The sequence below is a fragment of the Triturus cristatus genome, chromosome 12, assembly GCF_964204655.1.
Source record: "Triturus cristatus chromosome 12, aTriCri1.1, whole genome shotgun sequence".
NCBI classification, from domain to species: Eukaryota; Metazoa; Chordata; class Amphibia; order Caudata; family Salamandridae; genus Triturus; species Triturus cristatus.
Window position 1 is genome coordinate 760,144,382 of NC_140595.1, and position 20,410 is coordinate 760,164,791.

Below are 20,410 nucleotides of genomic sequence, written 5' to 3' on the forward strand. Positions count from 1 at the left end.
ATTGTGTTTTATAGATAATATTTCCGATCAACTGAGTACTGGTCACTCGTGTTCCTTGCTCAAAATAGTTCTTGTTAGCAAACCAAAAGTACATATAATCCCACCCTGTCTTTAATTTGGTTTATGAAGGAATATCTTGCCTCATTTGAATAAGATACCGTAAATGCGGCAGGTACAGACCAGGTCAAGAGATCATGGAGTCCGTGATTGATGAGCCTTCGCTTAGTAGCAAAAGCCTCTTCTAATGCTTGGATGGTGAAAAGTACACAATAATTGTTAGAGAAGATCAAAGTGTTGTAAATAGAACAATTATATGCAGGATCAAAAGACCATTAAATAATTCAAAGACCACTTATTATAACATGGATTACAGCTATGTATTACATAGATTTCCTGAGGCTATCTAGGTCCAGTTGCTGTCTTCATACAAATGTTCAGGTACAAGAAGGTAGTCAGTCACTCTTTATTAAGGTAGATACGTTCTCTTTTTTCGTGTTGTTTCTCATCTAGCCAGCAGGTGCTCTTTTGAGTTAATTTCAGGGCGCATTAGTATGATGTAACACTTTGGAAAAAATAAACAGGAAACCAGGGCAGAGCTGGAAGAAACAATGGCAAACACCTCCATGGCCACCATGTACTTGCCCTTTGTGCTGAGATAGGCAGGAACAAATAACACCCACACACTTAGGAAAGCAAGCATACTGAAGGTGATGAGTTTGGTCTCATTGAAGCTGTCAGGCAGGTTCCTAGCCAGGAAGGCCACTATGAAGCTGATGCTGGCCAAAAACCCAAGATACCCCAGCATGCACCAGAAAGCAACAGTAGAGCCTTCATTACATTCAACTATTATCTTTCCAGGATGGATGTGGGTGTTATATTCTGAGAAAGGATGAGAGAGAATCAGCCAAGACACACACAGAAGAATCTGAAGTATTGTACTAACACTGATAATCATATATGATACGTGTGGCCCAACCCAACTCCTTAGGTTGCTACTGGGTTTGGTGGCATTGAAGGCGATGACCACCATGATGGTTTTAGCTAAAATGCAAGAGACACAAAGAGCAAATGTTATACCAAAGGACGCCTGGCGGAAAAGACATGTGCCATGTGTTGGATGGCCAATGAATGCTAATGAGCTAAGAAAGCAAAGGGTGAGCGACAGAAGCAATAGGTAGCTGATGGAACGGTTGTTGGCTCTAACAATAGGAGTGTTCCTGTAACTAATGAAGAATCCCAGAATAGCAATTGGGACTGCAGATGAGAAAATGCTGGTTGCTCCTAAGGTGGCTCCAAGAACATCATCATAAGAGAGAAATTCCATAGTCTTCAGAATGCACTTTTCTTGCTTCTCGTTTGGCCACTGATCCCATGGACACGGAAAACACTCAATGGAATCTGAAACAGCAAATTAGATAGGGGTCAGTGACTGTTATATTTCAATAGGTTTTTTTAAGTGTTTACAACTGTTGATTCACTTACCAGTCTGGTGTGAGATCGCTCCTTGAGGGCACTGCACACACTGGAAGCAGCAGATGGGTTTCCCTTCTCTAGCAACTTTTCTGAATCCAGAGGGACAGCTGGCACTGCACACAGACGCAGGGACCTGGAAAGAAGAACAAGAATCAAATGGTGTGTTTCTGAAAAAGCACCTCAAACATTTCCATCGTGGGGCAGCATTTGTAAGTGACATGGGCCTGCAGGCTGCTCACAGTATCACTTTGTCATCCCCACATTTTGTACATGGTTACAAGTTATTATCAATCCCTACTGGGGCTGAAACCAATGATTACAGACTGTATCTTCACATAGCTTTGTGAGTTTTATGTGTTTTCATCCCCAGAATCCGGAGTAACCATGGGGAGCCTAGATATCCAGGTTCTTTTACAAATGGTTATTCATGATTTTGGGGACTTTTCATATTTACCACTTGCCTCAAACAGGTAGTAAATTAGATTGGGCATCCAATGCAAATAACAGGGTCGGTAACTGGTTGTCAACATGGTGTTGGTTGCAAATTCAGGCTTTCCTGTGGCAGAGGAAGCATTCCATGCTCCACAAGTGGTGAAGGAAAAAGTCAGGTGGGGCTGGAATATGCCTCTGCCCAAAGTCCAAAGTTTTTTTTACCAGAAGCAAATATGCACCCGGTAAAATAAAACCTGGTGTTCCCATACCTGGTAATTTCAGATATGGGATCATCGTGCCACGTGCAATCAGCCAAAGTGATACCTCTGTAATCGAGTCACCATGAGGTCTTTTCAGTTTGAATGGAGTAGCAGTAATATGTTGGATTGGATGTACCATTGACCAACTATGGTATTGTTTACTCTATTTGGTAATGCTGGAGGTTGCATGCATCACTGCATGAATCAATTTTCAATTTGTATTTGACCAACAGGTCTAGAGTCTAGGAACTAAGGGCCTGACTTAGATCTCAGTGGATGGCTTACGCCATCACAACAGTGACAGATATCCTATCCGCTGAAGTATCAATCCCATTATATCCTACATGATTTATATGGGATATCCGTCACTGTTGTGACAGAGTAACCTGTCTGCTGAGATCTAAATCAGGGCCTAGATAATGGAATCACTACAGCATGTGTGTAAATCCTATCTTCAAAGGAGCCATGTCTTACTTGTGTGTATCCTGCAGTCCACTGAATGTCACTGACATTGACCATCAAGATTTTCCCTGGAGGAGCACCGGAGTCATATTTGCCCACGTTAACATGCATGAGGGCCCCCTCGCGACTTTGTTGCCAGTTGACAATATCATACCATGCAGGGGGATTGCCGTTTCCATCAAAAAACTTCCCTGTGCCAAATCTTGCTGGCATGCGAACATTTTTCACACTGTGAAGAAGCTGGGGATGGGTAGAGAGATAGAAGTTACAGTTATCAGACAGATCACATAAATGTCGTTTATTTTTTACTTATTTGAAAGATCTCATAATTTTAGTTTAGTTTTTGTCAACATTTGTTAACTTCCTACCAGAGGTTACATGTCATTCTGGGCAGCTCTTCGGAATGCCAACTCAACTAAAAACAATCCTGTCAGACAATATCTTCAGTAAGCTGGCATGGGCCATGTCAGATCCTGAACTGGCAGTGTTGATTCTTGTCCCATGATCTTCCAAAGAGAACTCCTTGGTTGCTTTAATATGGCAAACACTATCACCAAATGATCCTTCTTTCACGGATAAGGTGGGCAGTTTATGACCTGGAATAACAATTTTGGGTGTTTTTCTTTTTGTTCCCCACTATTCAACTCAGTGCTTTATATCACTGAGTTTGACAGTAGCAGACATTCTTTGCATACTCTGTCAGAATAGTGTCCCCAGAGTGAAGGAGCGTAGAAATTCATCTACCATTACCAACAATAAATTTCACATTGCTCTATGAACAAGTGGCCATCCAAGTGCATTTGGGAGAAAAGGCCGCTGCCCCATTCCAGTTCCAGCAATGGAAGTTTTGAAGGGTTTCCTCTAAAACAAGAGTTCTTCATTATTTGGTAACGTTTTAGGAAAAATAGCACACCCAGTGCTTATATAAATAAATATGTCACCCCCATTTGGGTGAACTGACACACATTCAGTTGTTTCGGATGTCTAGATTGGTGGGGAGGAGGGTTGATATATTTATTTATAACCAGTTGCCTGTAATAGATGTATAGAATACCATCCAGATGCCTAGAAGTGTTAATGATATCCTAGCCTGTACTCTTTAAGAACTTCTTGAGACCCTACAGTCCCCCTGTTCAAACCTGGAGTAAAGATTGTAGAAAGATTGGAAGGAAATTTGCAATGAAAGGCTTTTCAAGGCACAGTGGAAGAAAGCCTCCTGAACAGACTCCGAGAGTCATTAAAATCTTTATAGTTTTAAACAGCCTGCAATGTACTTTGTAAACTGTAGTGCTTAATTTGAGCTGGTGGATGCAGGTGGGGTATACGAGCATTCATTTTGAGGATGAGCTCTTACGTTTCCTCATCAGACTTTAACCCAGAGCCTGAAAGATGAAAACATGCTAGTGAGGAAGAAGAAGAAAGAGAAAGACAGAAAAAACACTACAAAAGAAGAAAGCAGGGATGAAAAAGAACCTATAGGAGTAACATAAATGGGCAGGGATTTTCTGGTGGTGGATTACAGAGGAATGGGGTGCAATCAAGACAAGTCAGCGTTGGTATACAGCACACTGACCTTCAATAGTACTGGTCATGGGCTTCTGAGCAAAACTTTGGACACTGACACTTATTATTTTACAAATTATACACCGGGAGGCTGCTCCCTTTAACTGCAACCCATCTGGAATCCCAGATAAACGGTGAATTATTGGCAATCTTGATCTCTTGTAGACAGCTTGTGAACTGTTGTGGAGCCGGGTTCCTAAGCCTGTGATGCAATGGGTTGAAAGGCTCGGAATAGGAGAATTTGCTGTCTATTTGAAAAAAAAATTATAGTGAGGCTTGGAAAAGACGAAGTTTGTTGTCTGTCTTGAGGACTTTATTATGAAGGTCTCATTATGACTTTTAACTTTGATGGAGCTATGAATAGCAATTAACATCCCACTAGTATTGTGAAGTTCTACTGCAGAGATGTTTCCTTTCAACCACTGTAAGTGAAATCTCTAAGTGAAAGTCAAAGAGAAAATGAGAAATTACTGAGGAAAACGACTCATAACTACTCATCCCCCTGTTAATTCCATGATTTACAAGAGATTCGCAAGGTTCAACCCAGAATCTCTGTTAACGCTCATAACTACTCATCCCCCTGTTAATTCCACGATTTACAAGAGATTCGCAAGGCTCAACCCAGAATCTCTGTTAATGCCACACCCCTTAGAAGGATCTCCAGGATTGTTAACTCCGAGAGTGTGGAATTACTTCACTTATAATGTGTAATAGGTTTGTGTGTTGCACAATTGCAGTTTTGTGAATTGCCACCCTGCATATGTTTGGGTGATTGAGTGGAGGGGATTCTGGATTTCTACAAGTTTGTCCATGCAATTGAACATATACTGCTTTGTGATCAGTAGTGCAACCGTATGACTTTCATATATTGCATGGTATATCCAATGGCTCCTTCTTTGTCTGTTTTATGTTATACTGTCTTTCTGTTCCTCCTCTTTCTTTGCCTTTAAATTCCATTTTGTGCCAACTTTTATTTGCCTTGTTTTCCCATAAAGGGCTCAGCCACATATTTCTGTCTTCAGCTCTGTTTCTGTTTTAATTTCATACATGTATCTTCACATTACTAAACAAGGACATCTAAGCATCCTTCCAGGTATTTTACAGGAAAATCACAAGACTGAACCTCCTGCTTCTATGTCATCTAATGAAAAGTACTAATCTCCTAATGCATTGCCTTCTAGGAGGGGCAGGTCCACGGATAATTGTGGCAGTTGTCGGTTATCCTCAACTTTCCATCTTTTCTATGTGGCATTGGGGTTCTCTGTTAACCTCACAAGAATCCACTCTGTAGGCAGGTAAAAGAGATTCTGTGAAATGTCTAACACCCTTTCTTCCTAACAACAGGGTTTACTCATGGGCATGCAGGCATTTCTTAATCTTACAGAAGAATTACAAAGCCAATTTTAAAGTAGTGAAACATAGAATATGTGCCTGAGGATGATGGTGTGCTGCCCCATCCCACAGCAAATTAAAGACACTGGTTACTACTGGGCTCAAAGAGTGATTCCAACAGCAACCCCCGCTAGAACCAGCTGTAAACAAGGTTTCAATGTGATTCAAGATAACCTACAATTTTCACATCTGCTCTGTACCTTTCATCGTGTGTTTCAACCTCACTTAACAAGATAGTCTACACAGCTTCAGCGCACTTTTCTGTACTTTCACTACAGACCACGATTTCAACCTTACAGTAGCCCATGCACCTTACACCTGGAATCACTGAATCATTGCTTTCAGGACACTGGCAGAATCAGTAGAGAGACAAAATAACAAATCCATAAAGCTGGTGTTATGGAGGAGGTAATATATTTGGATCCATTGTGGATGCAGAAATTATCAAGGTTTTAAAAGACGTCAGTCCCTTGAACATGGTCAGAATCTTTCCAATGATTGGAAGGAGGTGTCAACTTTCCCAGATGTTAAGATTAAGGTGTATGAGGTCAACACACAATTAGCAATTAGCATATGCACTAAGTGGGGTAAGTAGCCAACTACTTAGATACCTTAGAGCTTGATTTAGATCTTGGCGGACGGGTTACTCAGTCATAACGGTGACAGATATCCCTTCCGCCAAAATATTCCCTTATATCCTACAGGATTTATATTTAATCAGATGAGATAGCCGTCACTGTTGTGACAGAGTACCCTGTCCATCAAGATCTAAATCAGGACCTTAGTCCCATAAATCATGTAACATTTATAAAATCTCTTTAATGATATAACCTTTACAAAGACTACTCACATTCATAAACACAAATGTAGCTAATGCATTACATGAGTTATGCACACAATGCTGGGTGATGTCTTTTTGGTTTGACTTGTGATTAAACACCACAATGTTGCACTATCTCTACCTGAATAATCCAGGATTCTCTTCTTCTCACTTCAGTGCCCCTCCTCGCACTCTGTACATACATAGGTCCATACTAGTATGGTTTAGATCTGTTAGAAATTGGGTTGTAGGTTGTGAGCCCTGGTCAAGAAACAACCACAATCCCTTGCAGGCTGAACCACAGAAAGTCACAAAATTATTTTGATACCCAATTTTATTTAAAGCTCAAAGTTAAAAATTACTTTATTCGGATAAACCGCAGAAAAACATGAATCTAATATTCAATTTCTACATTTTCCCAATCTTAATGGTGATTCCTATTTGGAAAGATTCTCTATTGAAGTTTTTAATTTATTACCAATGTTTTCATAAAAGATCACATTTTAGAATGTGATACTTGTAAGGTACATAACAGGGCCTCGGCTGAACACACAGCTGCTTTCTAACATCAGCATAGATATTTCCCTGTCATAGCAGGGTGAGGTCATTAAGAACAAGGAGTGAGATAGCGTGGAGATATGCAATGAGAATGCCGGCACACTACAAATGAGCCTAATGGAGGTAGGGCTATAGGGAACGTGTCTTTCACTCAGTGTCATGGGCTAGCTATAATTTTTGCTCGAGTACCGGTTCAGTAAACAACAGTCCTTTTTAATGACTTGATTAGTATTTTGCATCACTATCTCATCCTGGAACTTGCTGTCTTGTTACTGATAATGTTTGGAGAGCACCATATTGTTCCTCATGGACTCCATCGGTAACAGGACTATTGGTAAGAATGGGTCTCTAAAGTACTTGTTTGCGAATTACACTGCTCATTCAAAGGCATAGTAGTTGCATATTCATGTAGTTCCAATTCTCAGTAAATAGCAAAATTTTCAGAACCTGTTTGTAGACACTGCTTCCTTCCGAAAGCATCCCATGCCACATTAATGAAAGTGCATTTTTTTCTAAGCAGACATCATCTTCACCGTTGACCATAGATATGCTACATACGGTAGATAGGGACATAGTAGAGTGTAACACCTATGTGTGCTGCATGCAGCAGCCATCAATCTCCTTGTTTCAAAGGTACTATAGGATGAGGTTTTTAATTTAATTTTTTACTGCACTGTTTCTTTCAGAAGTGGAGTGATGTGATCCACATGGTTAAGGCACAAGCTTAACTAAGTTGTCTAATTCTGGATCATCTTTAGTATCTTGTCTGTTTTCTTTGTACTTAAGTGTAGATTATGTTCCAGGAGTCTAGTTGAGACATTACCACGCCCTGATGAGATCTCTTTGGGCCTTTCATCTTTAACATATGCTAGGTTGTACTGAGCATTATAAGCTGAAAATGTGTGTTTTGCATAACTGACAACATACGATGAGAGCAGCACAGGTAAGTATCAACATTTCTTGTTTTACAAGATGATTTTCAGTGCCAATCCAAGATCTTGTGTAAAGTAGAAAAGTAGGATGTCTTCAAGGTTGGTCCAGTCCTAATAATAATATCTGTCCAGTGCCCACTGATATAGTTGTATCTCATCCATAAAAAGATGTGTTACAAAGACTGCACAAACCTATTGTGGTAATAGGTGAAAATCTCTATTCTGATCCGGATCTGTGTGTCATGTATACATTGTGGGCGCTAAGCAATAATCTGTAACTATGGATTCTTATACAGTGAAGAGTGAAGATTCTTGTAGGACACTGTTAGAGCCCAGTTTAATTAGAAGTTCCAGATTATGACCTTTTGCATGTCTATTTTTCCAGTCAGTCCCGGAGATTATCGGTAGTTGAAGGCACATCAAAGATTGCTTGAATCCATGCTGATACTTCAGTATTTTGACATTGGGTATGAAATCTCTGATGACAGTGAACTGTCTTGTATTTCCTACACTTCACGGGTAGGCATCATGTGTAATGAAGACCAGTACACCAACACTGGGTTATATGGGAGGACACTCTTAACTTTGGAATCAACAGTGTAACGGCAAGCAGTATTCTGGCTCAGTGAAGAAGAGGTGAAGGATCCTAGTTCAATTCACCACAGCATTTATCAGCCTCAAAATAATGTATTAAATATGTGTGACTGTATGAGTTCATTTCTTGGTGTACCGGTTAAGTCAGAATTGAATGGCCCCACTTGAAACAAATTACATTTTCCCCACTGGTGTCCCAGTATCTAAAAACTGTTGCACTCCAGCTTGCTGACCAAGTATTCCTACTCGTTCTTAGCACTTGCCTTTTTAGTTCGCAAGGTCGAGCAGTCCAATTCTCACTCACACTTTGGGGCAGATTTACATAAAACCTATGGAGCACAGCCACCATAGTACTTGCACTGCGTTGGGGTAGAGCGCAGATCATTGCCATGTCTACTAAGATATGATGCTCCTTCTCTACTCTCTAGTGTTGGCACACACTTAGGCTGCCTAGCACCATGCACAGACCTTTTCAGTGAAGTGGAAAGGGGTCTGTGTCATATCTAGTATGGGTTTTGAACTGGAAGTGTAATATTCCAGTATAAAATACTATGCCTAGGAAATTGTTAAAGCTTTTCCTACATTGGATAGGTACTATACAGTGAAGGACACATGCAAAGTCAGAACGATTTAGAGAAATTGAAACATTTCTCCTTATTATTGCCAACTTCAAGGAAGCATCCCTCACTCAAAGCAACACAAAGGAGCCCTAATGATATGTAATGTTACTTTAAATCTGCTTTCCAGTCCAAATAAAGGTTTGCGCTGGAAGGTAGATCCCTACTCAATGTTTTGCACCAGTTTGACAAAAAAGACACAGAATTTGAGTAAATCTGACCCTTAGTATGCAGGTAGCACACAAATAATATTTAATAACCCATTCCAGTCAGGTCTTTACAACTGAAAACGAATATACCTTAAAATAAAGAGAGAAACCACTAAACCTAAAATTAAAATAAGTAACAAAAATCAGACATCTGTAGCCCATTTCTTAATAGAGATAATACCCATATATTGATATAGCTCCCTCACTCTATGATTTATTTTTTTATCCTCATCCACCTCAGGATCTAGTGTCTATTGCCTCAGCCCATTAGGGGCATCCGGAAATAAACATTTCCTCCCTGCAGGCACATCTCTCTCAGTGTGTCCAATTTACGGCGGCTGTGTCAAATGTAAACGGGGGGCACTGCAGCAATACCAGAGAGTTTTACAGGTGTAATCATTGGACAGATCCATAACTTATATATCCTCATTACCCATCCTAGGTTTATTTCTGAAATTTTATTTATATCTGGTATGATTTTTACACACAGGTATCGCATTTCCTTCTTAATCAACCGGTTCTCCATTCTCTGACTGCTTACCATAGCCTCTGTTTCTCCTCATTTACTTAATAACCCAACAACTTGCTGAACTCTGAAGCCAACTGTATAGTGGCCGGCAGAGCCACTGCAAGGTCTGAGGAGAAGACCATGAGATCATCTGCATATAATGCAACCTTCCTCAGCCATTCCCCTTGGGAGAAAGGAGGAATGTTAGCTCCCATTCTAAGTTTACGTGCAAGGGGCTCTATATAGAGGTTAAACAAGAAGGGGGATAGGGGACAACCCTGTCTTGTGCCTCTAAGTATCTTAAAAGATGAGGATAGGATCCCATTCCCTAAAACTCTTGCTGAGGGATCTTGGTGTATTAGTTGAATTGCTCTACAAAATTTACCCCCAAACTCATATAGTTTTAAAACAGAAAACAAGTTAGACCACCTTACCCTATCAAAGGCTATGGAGGCATCTAAAGCTATTACTGCTAAGGGGGCTGCGTACGTTGTTGCGAAGTCAATAGCTCCTATTAACCCATGTGTTATCTCATGCAGATATTTTCCTTTTATAAACACCTTCTGGTCTTTATGGATCACATCTCCGGCTATATTAATTAATCTCCCTGCCAGGATTTTTGTGAAGAATCTATAACCCTTATTCAGGATAGATATTGGTCTATATGATTTCCACCAAGCAAGATACTCTCCTGGTTTCAAAATAAGAGTAATTATCACCTCATTCCAGGAGTTTGGTAGATGTGCCCCTTTATCTAATATCTCTTCTATTATCACTGTCAAATATGGGTTTGACACCTCCTCTAGGATTTTATAAAGCTCTGCTGGTATACCATTGGGCCCTGCAGCTTGGCCCCCCTTACTTGACTGAATGGCTATACTAACTTCCTCCTGTGTGATATCTTAAATTAAAACCAACCAACTATTAACCTTCTGTTCTGATGTTATTCCCTCCTCAACGTATAACACCCGGAAGTAGTCTTTAAATGCTTCTTCTATCTCTATCTCGCTGCTCAGAATTTCACCAGTCTGCTCCTCCTTGATTTACCTAATCTGGTTCCTATTCTGATCTATCTTGATTTTCCAAGCTAAAAGCTTCCTTGCTCTCTCCCCATACTCAAAGTGTGCTAGCATGCTAGCATCCCATCTTTTTTTAATCTGAGTTTGTAGGATTTCTTCCATTTGGTTTGTCAATAAATGCAGTTTTTCCTCTATCGTTGTCCTACCATCATCTCTTAGCCTTATTTTTATTTCGGCATCTGACTTTTCCATTTCACTCTCTAACCGAGACACTTAATTCCTGTAATGTTTATTTCTATAGCAGACTGATCTCGTAATCTTACCTTTAATAAATTTAGTGTGTCCCATACTATACCAGTAGAAGCTGAACCACTATTAGTCTTAAGGAATTCACTTACTTCTACTTTCAGATGTTCCATTACTTCTGTATCTGCCAGTATGGTACGATCTAGCGTCCACTTCCTTTCCCTGAACCTGTTAGTGTCTCTAATTGCTATTGTTACTGCTGAATGATCTGACAGAAGAGCCGTCTTATACCCAATGTCTAGGATATCCTCTCTAAGGCTCCAATCTAATAAAAAATAGTCTATCCTTGATCTATGCCCATATTTCTTATTATGGATTGAGGCACCCTGCAGACTTCCGACCCTCTCTCTCCATAGGTCACACAGAGCATGTTGTTTCATCATAGCTTTCAAAAAGGCTTGTGATATAGGGATAGGAACAGCTCTAACTTTATTTGATTCATCTAAATTTAGCTCCATTATCATGTTAAAATCTCCTGCCACAATAACGGGGCTTGGGAAATCTAACAAATTTGAAAACATGCTTTTACGTGGCTCACAATCATCATGGTTTGGACCATAATATCCTACTAATGTTAGTGACCTATTACTTATCTTTATATTTGCTATAGTACACCTGCCCCCCTTATCCGCCCTCATATTTTTGCCTGTTTTTTCACCACTATTGCTACCACTCTTATGTTCACACTCTGATCTCTACATACCATCTGCTGTACCAATCTTTGCTTTCTGATTAACTCATCATATTCATTTTGTACCAAATGTGTCTCCTGTAGGATCAAAATCTGTGCAGGAGAATCTCTAAGATACTGTAATATCTTGTCTCTCCTCCCCTTTGTGCGTAACCCAATAATATCCCACGTTAAAATCTGAATAGACATACCCCTATTCTTCTAAATACCTTATATCTCTCTGAGGTTTTTGTGGAAATTTTTATAATTTTTTCCCACATGCTCCCCCTCTCCACCCCACCCTTCCCTGGATAACCCAACCGTTCCTCTTTATGGACCTGATGTCAGTCCAAATTTTCTTTTTCCGCGCCACAAGCACCCACCACAGAGAAATAACATAAATACATATCTATATCTATATGCCCCCTGTACACCTCACCAATACCCATAAGGAAAAAAGAAATTACAAAGGTCATCCTAACCCATAGCTCTATTTGTATGCATATCAGCATCTTTTTTCCCGCTCCTCACTTTTTAATAGCTTCTAATAAATCATCTGCCTCTTTTGGCCGTCTTAACATATGTATTTTATTGTTGTGCATTACTCACAGGGATGCAGGGAATTTAAGCTGTGCTGTTTCCCCAACTTTTTTAAATTCGTCTAAGCGCTTTCCCAACTCCCATTGTCTATCTAAGGTGACCAGTGATAGCTCTGATCTAATTTCAGATGGGAAGTCTTTCCCCCCTTAGTGTCTTCAGTTGTAAGTGCACATAGAAGGATTTTTTCCTTTAGGGCGTACGTTTGAAAGATAATGAGGATCTTCCTTGGCTTAACCCTATTTGAGTTTTTCCTGTAAGGGTCTCTTTGTACCCGTTGGATGTCTTTTGAGATGTCAGCCTCACTCTCATTGATCTGAACCCATGCCTTTATAAGCGACACCACGTAAGCTTTCAGGTCATCCCCCTCCTTTCCCTCCAGGACATTCAGGATCCTCAAATTGTTCATTCTAGAGTTGTTTTCCAGCTGTTCCAATTTCTCCGGCAGTCCCTGCTCATCCTGTCGTAGCACCTGTAACTCCATTTTACTATTATTTAGGTCTTTTTTTCAGCTCCCCCACCGTAGCTTCAAGCATTTGCGTCATTACAGACAAAGGGCTTGATTACAATGTCAGATGGACCAGAATCCGTCAGACATTGTTTGGGAACTGGAACAGAATGGCCTCCTGTCATCGGTTCCAGCCAAGCAAGTAGGATACAACCAAACACTGTTCGTCGCAATCCTATTCCTTACAATGGGAGCATGCATTCTGAATGGAATTCATGCTGTCATTGTAAAGAGCAGAGGTGCAGTTCATCCCTGCATCCCGTGACAGGCACCTCAAGGTGCAGGGATCACCAGGGAGGCACCATAGGTGCCCCCTTTGCCACCATCCAGAGTCCTTGCACCCATGGACTCCCACAGCCTTTCTGTGTTGATAAAGCCGGCACAGAAAGGCTGTGGGAAATCTTCCATCATAATCCCTCGGCTGGGAATAGCCACCCGAGGGATTGATGGAGGACTTCCGAATGGCAGCTGGGCTCTCCGAGCCCTTCAGAGGCCGTTCGGAAATCTGGTTCAGATTCCTTTCCGACCGACCCTATCAAAATGGGTCGGTTGGAAAGGGATCGAAACTGGACTTTTTGATGTTGTTGGAACAGCTCCAACCGACGGTCAAAGCCATTTCCGACTGCATCAAAATTGGTCCCAAACTGTCAATTTTGTTTTCCAAGGCCTCACAGAAACCGCGTATCTCCCCTTGATTTACTTCTGACACTGCGAAACCCTTTCTAATATCAGCAGTGAGTGACAAAAGCATAGTCTCCAAGGAGCTCACTGAGGTCTCTACGTTATTTTTTCCCTTATTGTTTTTCAACTGTTTTTTTTAGGTTGCATCTAGTGGGAGTTTCTCCTTGTCTTGTGTAGGATCACCCGCCTGGGGCCCAGCTTTTACTGTGTTGATGCCATTTAGAGCTATTTCCCGATTAATCTCTGGGCTAATGTGATTTCCCCGCTGTCATCATTGTCATACCTAATTTATCCCCCACCTTCCCTACAGCAGCTTGCTCTTGGTTTTGGAGAGTCACTGTGGGTGCTAAAACGTTTAAAAAGGACCTCAGAGAGGGGGTCATTTTTATCTCAAAGATATCATTTTTTCTCTGCGTTCTCCCTGTCCTTTGCGCCTCCCTCCCAGGCTTTGCTTTAGGCCTGCACTCATGTTTTTGGGATAAATTCCTTCTGTACTATGAGTAGCAGGCAAACCAATTGGGGGAGTATTCAGTGGCTGCTCAATTAATTGTTTTTTTACCTTTCTCAGTTGAGTTAATAGCCTTTATTGAGATTTTTATTTTGCTCAAATTATGGTTTCAACCACCAGGGCTACCTCCCTAACTCTTGTATATGAAATTCCCTTGCTGGCAGGGTGTTCCTTGGATCTTTCCTCCTCCTCAATGCCCTCCCCAGCAGTCAGGAAGCCTTTCTTCCCTCTGGGTACTGCGGGTGCAGCGTATGTGCTGACACTGCTGACCCGGAGAAGACCTCGCACTGCTGCCCTGTGCGGGCCTAAGCCAGCGCGAGTCCCCGACTTCTGTGTTCCAGTTTTGCTACAACTCCACAGCCTCCACTGATGATCCAGAGATGGTGAGTCTGTGGTGGCGCAGGGGGGGTTCAATTAAGCCTCAATGGTGGATGCCTTGCGGCGCCCACAATGTTCTCCAAGATCTATCCCCACACTATGATTTTTATTACGGTTATTAATGGTCAATTGCCAATTTTAGTCAGTGGCAAGTGTTTGAGAAAGAATGACGTACCAAACACACTTGCTCATCTCACAGTTCAGCAAACAAACCCTTCAAGAGTAGACGTTTACAGTGCTTCATTTTAAAGACTAGTATTGGTTTAGGTGTGTACCTTGAAGTGATTTGCTTACACTTGCTGTGGAACATTTTTTGTGAGGTTTTATTGAATCTTAAATGAAACCTTTCCAGGCTCTCTGACTTTCTGCAGAGCCTCTGCCTTCTTCACAGTGAGCAGCACTGTCTAATGGAGTCCAAAAAACCATTAAAAGTTTTCTTGTGGCAAGGGCACACACAGAATTATTCAGCAATCCAGGCACATGTGATGATGGCAGTGGCATGTACAAAGTTGTAAAATGTATAAACAGTTTTGCTAAAACGCATTGAATTTTGCAGTTAAGAAAGATATTAACTTTAAAGTGTGTCGTGTAAGAAAATGATGATATTTGCAAGCAAATCAAACTACAAAATCTCCAATTAGAAAATGACAGCAATTCATAATATTGCATTTAATTGTTGTTGCTTGTTAAAATCTTCGAAGTGTCAGGCAGAATTCTATAGAGGGAAAAGGGAGTATGTAACATTGAACATACAAAATGTTGTCATAGCGTTTCAAACAAGCAAGTCATTCAAAACCTTTTACAAAAGAAGCAAGCTATGTTTAAGGATGCACAGTTTTTGGAAGCTTTAAAAATATGTTTGTTAATATTTTAAAAAGTATATACAATTTAAAAAAGTTGGAATTATGTGCTATAAAGTTCCTAATATTTTAACATTGACATATTGACAAAGTTATTCAAATGAGAATTTCATTCACTGTGAACAGATTTCCTTATATTTTTCCAGAGCGGTATTCTACCACAGGACCAAATTGTTATTTTTCTATAGAAAGTGCTGTAAGAAGGAATTGCAAATTATGTATTCCCCACCCATGTTCATTTTGATTGCAATTAAGAGTTAATTCTTTTCCTGGCCATGATAAACTCTGTATCTAACAGCAGGACTCAGAAGATCTTAGAATAAATATCAATGCATACCTGCCAAGGCTGAAAATCAATGATGGTGGCACAGGACCCATGATGGAAAGGCCCTTTACCCGGGATACAGGACATTAAATCCTGGAGGGCCAGTGCAATGGCATAAACAGCTGTGTAGATGTTGTAGGTGAATCTAAAACTGGTGACATACTTGCTGCTCTTGTAAAGATCCTCTAGATTTTCAGTCCCAGTGCACAATTGTTTCTTGCTATCCTGCAAATTCAGGGAAGAATTGATATCAATCCACTTGCATCCAAAAGCTTCAGCCCAGAACTCTCTGATGAACATGTAGCCTGGGGTCGCGAGAGGACTAAGGCTGCGTAGGTAATTCTGAAAGCCCATCATCTCTCCATTGTGATTTTCAAAACCGATGGTGCCGGCGAGTAATTTGGAGAATTTGTCAGTGGAAAAGAGAGCAGATGTTGACCAACCTTCGCTTGCAATCCATATCTTTTCAGTCACGTTTTGTCTCATTAGCTCATCAAGAATTGGGATCATGTCGTAGTCTGTGGCAAAGAATACAATTGCCTTGGCTGTTGAATTCTTGATCCTTTGGACGATATGGAAAGCATTCTTGTCAGCCTGGCTTGTCACAATTTTCTCAGAGAAGGCCACACAGCCTGCATGTTTAGAAAACTCTTCCTGCAGTATATGGAGGCCTTGCTGGCCATAGTCATCATCCGTAGCTACAAGGCCCACCCAGGTCCAACCAAAGTGCAAAACCAGCTCAGCCAGCCCGCGGGACTGGAAGTCATCACTGGGAATTGTCCGAAAGAAGGAAGGAAACTGGTTCCGGTCACTGAGGAGAGAACTTGATGCAGAGTAACTGATCTAATGAGGAAAGAAAACAATTTAGCATGTGGTTGTACACATATCTTTTTTTATACAGGCTTCGTGTCTCAAGTCTCCTCTGAACGGAAAATATCTTTGATGCCTTTGATCACTTGGCATAGTTGGAGAAGAGAGATTACTAAATCTGAAAGCAACTTTCAGAGGACATCTTTTATATAAAGGATTTAATAGAAATATGATTTGAGAAAAGGTGGAATCCTGGTGTATTAGATTAGTGAGTCTGGTTCTTGATATGGAGGACACATGACTAAAGAGCCCTTTGATTAGACCTATCATGATTGTTTCTTTCTCTAGGAACCACCTTGTGAAGCCCTTTGTATAGTATGAAGTTGTCTGGGATTAGGGAGCTTTCATGAAGAGCCCTATGTGAATATATCCTGCTCCTGTAAAAATTTCAATGATGCTCAGGAGGCGTAGAAGATGCAACCCTATGTTAGAAAACAATTTTGTTAAAGGAAGCAAGAGAGATAATCCTTAACCAGTTGAACTACTTTTCCTTGAGCCTGAGGTATGCGAATGTCGCAGGAAGTCACAACGTCCTTGTTTTACAGTATGGCGCCATAAGTCTGAACTAAAGGCTCCACCTCTCAACATTCTAATACAACGTAGAGAATATGATGAGATCATCTCAGTACTCTGCAGTGTATAGTACCGGAGGTCATTGAGAGTTATCCAACAGGGTGGAAGCATGTCGAAGCAATGATCACTCCCTCTTAGTTCCATTTTGGTTTGTACAATCTTACCAACTTTGAGAGTCATTTCTCCACAGAATGTGGCTCTTCGGAACAAGCCCTGCCCTGCACATATTGTCCCACCGACTTAAGCCGTCTTTTAAATATGTCTCAGTCCTGCAATTACAATCTGTGTGTGCAGTTTAAACTGCCATATCGACCTGGCAAAATAAACCTTTTGGCTGGCCTAAACTTTCCTTCTAAATACAAATAAGACACACCTAGGGTAGGCCCTACATAGCCTATAGAACAGAGTGCAGTGTATTTAACAAGTTGGACATGTGTTTTTAAGTTTTAGACGTCCTGATAGTGAAAAACGTTTAAATTTATTTTTTACTGCAGTAAGGCCTACCTCTCCTCTAGGATAACATTGGGTTAACTTATTACATTTAAGAAGTGATAACTTTCAATTTTAAGAAAGTAGGAATGCTGAGTTTAAGCATAAGTGTGGTTAAGGCAGTGAGCGGTCAAGATGGACGGATGGGCGGGAAGAGAAACAGGAAGGATCAGGAGAGGAAGCTCTGTGACATGGCCTGGTAAATGGGGCTGGGTTATGGGGGGGAGGTTTAAGGGTGGGGTTTGGTTTTACGGCTCAGGGCAGGGCGGGTCAGGGTAGTTTTTTGGCAGGGGGCAGGCTTTTAGGGCTCAGGACAGGGAAGAGGTCAGGTAGTTTTATGGGTTGGGTTTTAGGGCTCACCGCAAGGGGGAAGAGGTAGTTTTCAGGGGTGGGGGGTCAGGTTAAGTCTCAGGGTAAGATGATGAGTCTGGTTCGGGGTAGTTTTTAGCAGGGGGCAGGGTTTTAGGACTCTGAACGGAAGAGGGTAAGGGGCAGGTTTCAGGGCTGGGGGTCAGTTATAGGAATAAGGGATGGGAGGGCTGGGGAATTGTTGTTTTTTGTCAGGGGGCAGGGTTTTAGGGCCTGGGGTGGGGAATGGGGTAGTATTTAGGGCTGCGAATGGGTTATAGGGCTCAGGGTGGAGGAGAAGGGGATGTTTTTGGTCAGGGACCGAGTGTTAGGTCTCAGGGTGAAGAGATTGGGTAGTTTTAAAGGCTGGGGAGGGGTTGATTGCAGGGCTGGGGTATCGGGTGTCAGGGAGCAGAGTGGGTGGGATGGAGTGTGAACTTTACCATGCATATTCCTTTAGCAATCATGCCTTTACAACAAACTTTGCATGAAAAGGCATGTATGGCGAAGGCATGAGTGGTAAAGACGCAGTTGTGGTTCAGACCATGTTGTTTAGGCATGCATGGTTTAGGCATGCGTGGTTGTATCACACAACCCTGCTGGACATTTCAATCTAAATTGAGGTCCGTACAGAAATACTGAAATAGTTTGAGATCAACACAGAAACAACTATAAATAAAATAATGTGATGGGAAGCCTTTAATTCTTACATATGGGGGTTATGCACATCAAAACAATAAAGAACCCTTACAACAATTCAAAATAGATTTAATCAACTGGAAAATCAAGTTCAAATTATTAAAAATGTAATTTACTGATAACAAATACTTAAAAGAGATACTGATGACAAACTTGGGGAATTCAATGAAGAATCCAATTGGAAACTGATATTCCTGGGCAAGCAGGAAAAAGGCAAAAGGGTATGGGATGTACCTCAGGAAAAACCTAGCAATTGTGATGATGCCAATCTGGAACTCACATACCATACCATTTATAGAGATGCAATACAATGGTCAGAGTTTCGCTCGCTATAAGAGACCAATTCAGAGAGAATGATGAATGACTGCACGTTACACAGGTAAGCTTAAAAATACTACAATAAGAGACTGCCTGGATAAAATAATTAAGGCACGACTAGAAAACAAAAAACATTAGGCCTGTCAGTGAAACTGGATGAAAATACAGAAGTTGTCCAGGATAAATGGCATTACAATTGAATGTTCTAAGCTATATATATAGGTATCTTGTCCCACATATCTTAGAAATTCTATCAGGCATGAGAACAGGAATATCAACCGCCAACTTTCTTTTAAAGGTGCAGTTTTTTAAAAACATAACACAACTAAATTTGAAATTCTCCTGGTTTGCAATCATGTCAACCAATGGGACAATACCTTAGAGCCTCCCCAGTTAGTGGACCGTCCCAAACCTGTCACTTCGGTATGCAATTTGGCTTTTGATTAGACATGAGCCTGATCTTAGGTCTTCATATTTCCTAGGTCACCCAGTCCTGCCTAAATTCAATATGTCTCCTAAGTTTGCATTTTCCCCTCCTTTGTTTCCCTCATAAAATCCAAGTGCGCAATGCTTTTATCCAATGGCATCTTTGGTAGACCAACTCTGCTTATTAAAATGTTCTCTTAAATCAATCAAAATACTGCAAAAGATCCAAAATGTCCTAGCTAGGTCCATCTATTGCCTAAAGAACTTAAATTAGCGGCTAACCAATTTAAGCAAATTCACCGATTGCCTATAAAGAAGTATAAAATCTTTAAAACCTCCTGCATCATGTATAAGATCTATATCAGCAGAACACCTAGCCTCTTTACCAAAAATTCAAAAACACATTCCTCCTAATTTAAGAACAGCTTCTAAACCAAACCTCATGTATCCCTGTTTTAAATACAAGAAGCGGGCCAGCCACTCCTTTTGGGTGTTGGAAGCCATCACTTGGAATTCTAGTCCTATTGAAATCTGTTCATTTAGGGTAGACATTAAAACCTGGCTTTTTAATAATAGTTAATAATCTCCCAATTCCACAACCTACGGATTCCCCAGAAGCAAGAACCGAAGAGCAAACAAGAATTGGGTGACCTAGGACTGGGGTTTTTCTTTCTAAGTGGCAAATTTATACACCTACAACAATGTAGAGTGTAGAAACACTCTTTGTATTAGACATATTTTTATGCTATAGAATTAGAAAGGCACCTAGAGAGAACCTGGTTGAATGCCGGGATGAACCCCCATCAATGAAAGTGCTCATACACATACTAGAAAAAGCACACTAATGTCACACAATCCTGATAAGCCATGAAGATGCAGTTAAGCAAGAGCTGAAGTGCAGGGGGACAGGACATCTTTGGAAGCTGACTTAGACATGAGATAACAGAAGCCCAATTGAATGATTGCTTTTTCAGGCAAGAAACAATATCGCTGAAAAGCAATCAGAGGCTACTGA

General features: G+C 40.9%; 1 protein-coding gene across 1 annotated transcript in view; it reads right to left on the reverse strand.

Moving 5' to 3' along the window:
- Positions 1 to 502: 502 nt before the first annotated feature.
- LOC146782737 (extracellular calcium-sensing receptor-like) overlaps positions 503 to 20,410 on the reverse strand; it is a 56,959-nt gene continuing 37,051 nt past the window's right edge. Inside the window, exons 3-6 of the mRNA XM_085637218.1 lie at positions 15,685 to 16,515; positions 2,640 to 2,867; positions 1,483 to 1,606; positions 503 to 1,398 (exon numbers count right to left, since the gene is read on the reverse strand). Coding sequence (XP_085493344.1) covers positions 503 to 1,398; positions 1,483 to 1,606; positions 2,640 to 2,867; positions 15,685 to 16,515 — 2,079 coding nt within the window. The remainder of the gene's footprint in view (positions 1,399 to 1,482; positions 1,607 to 2,639; positions 2,868 to 15,684; positions 16,516 to 20,410) is intronic.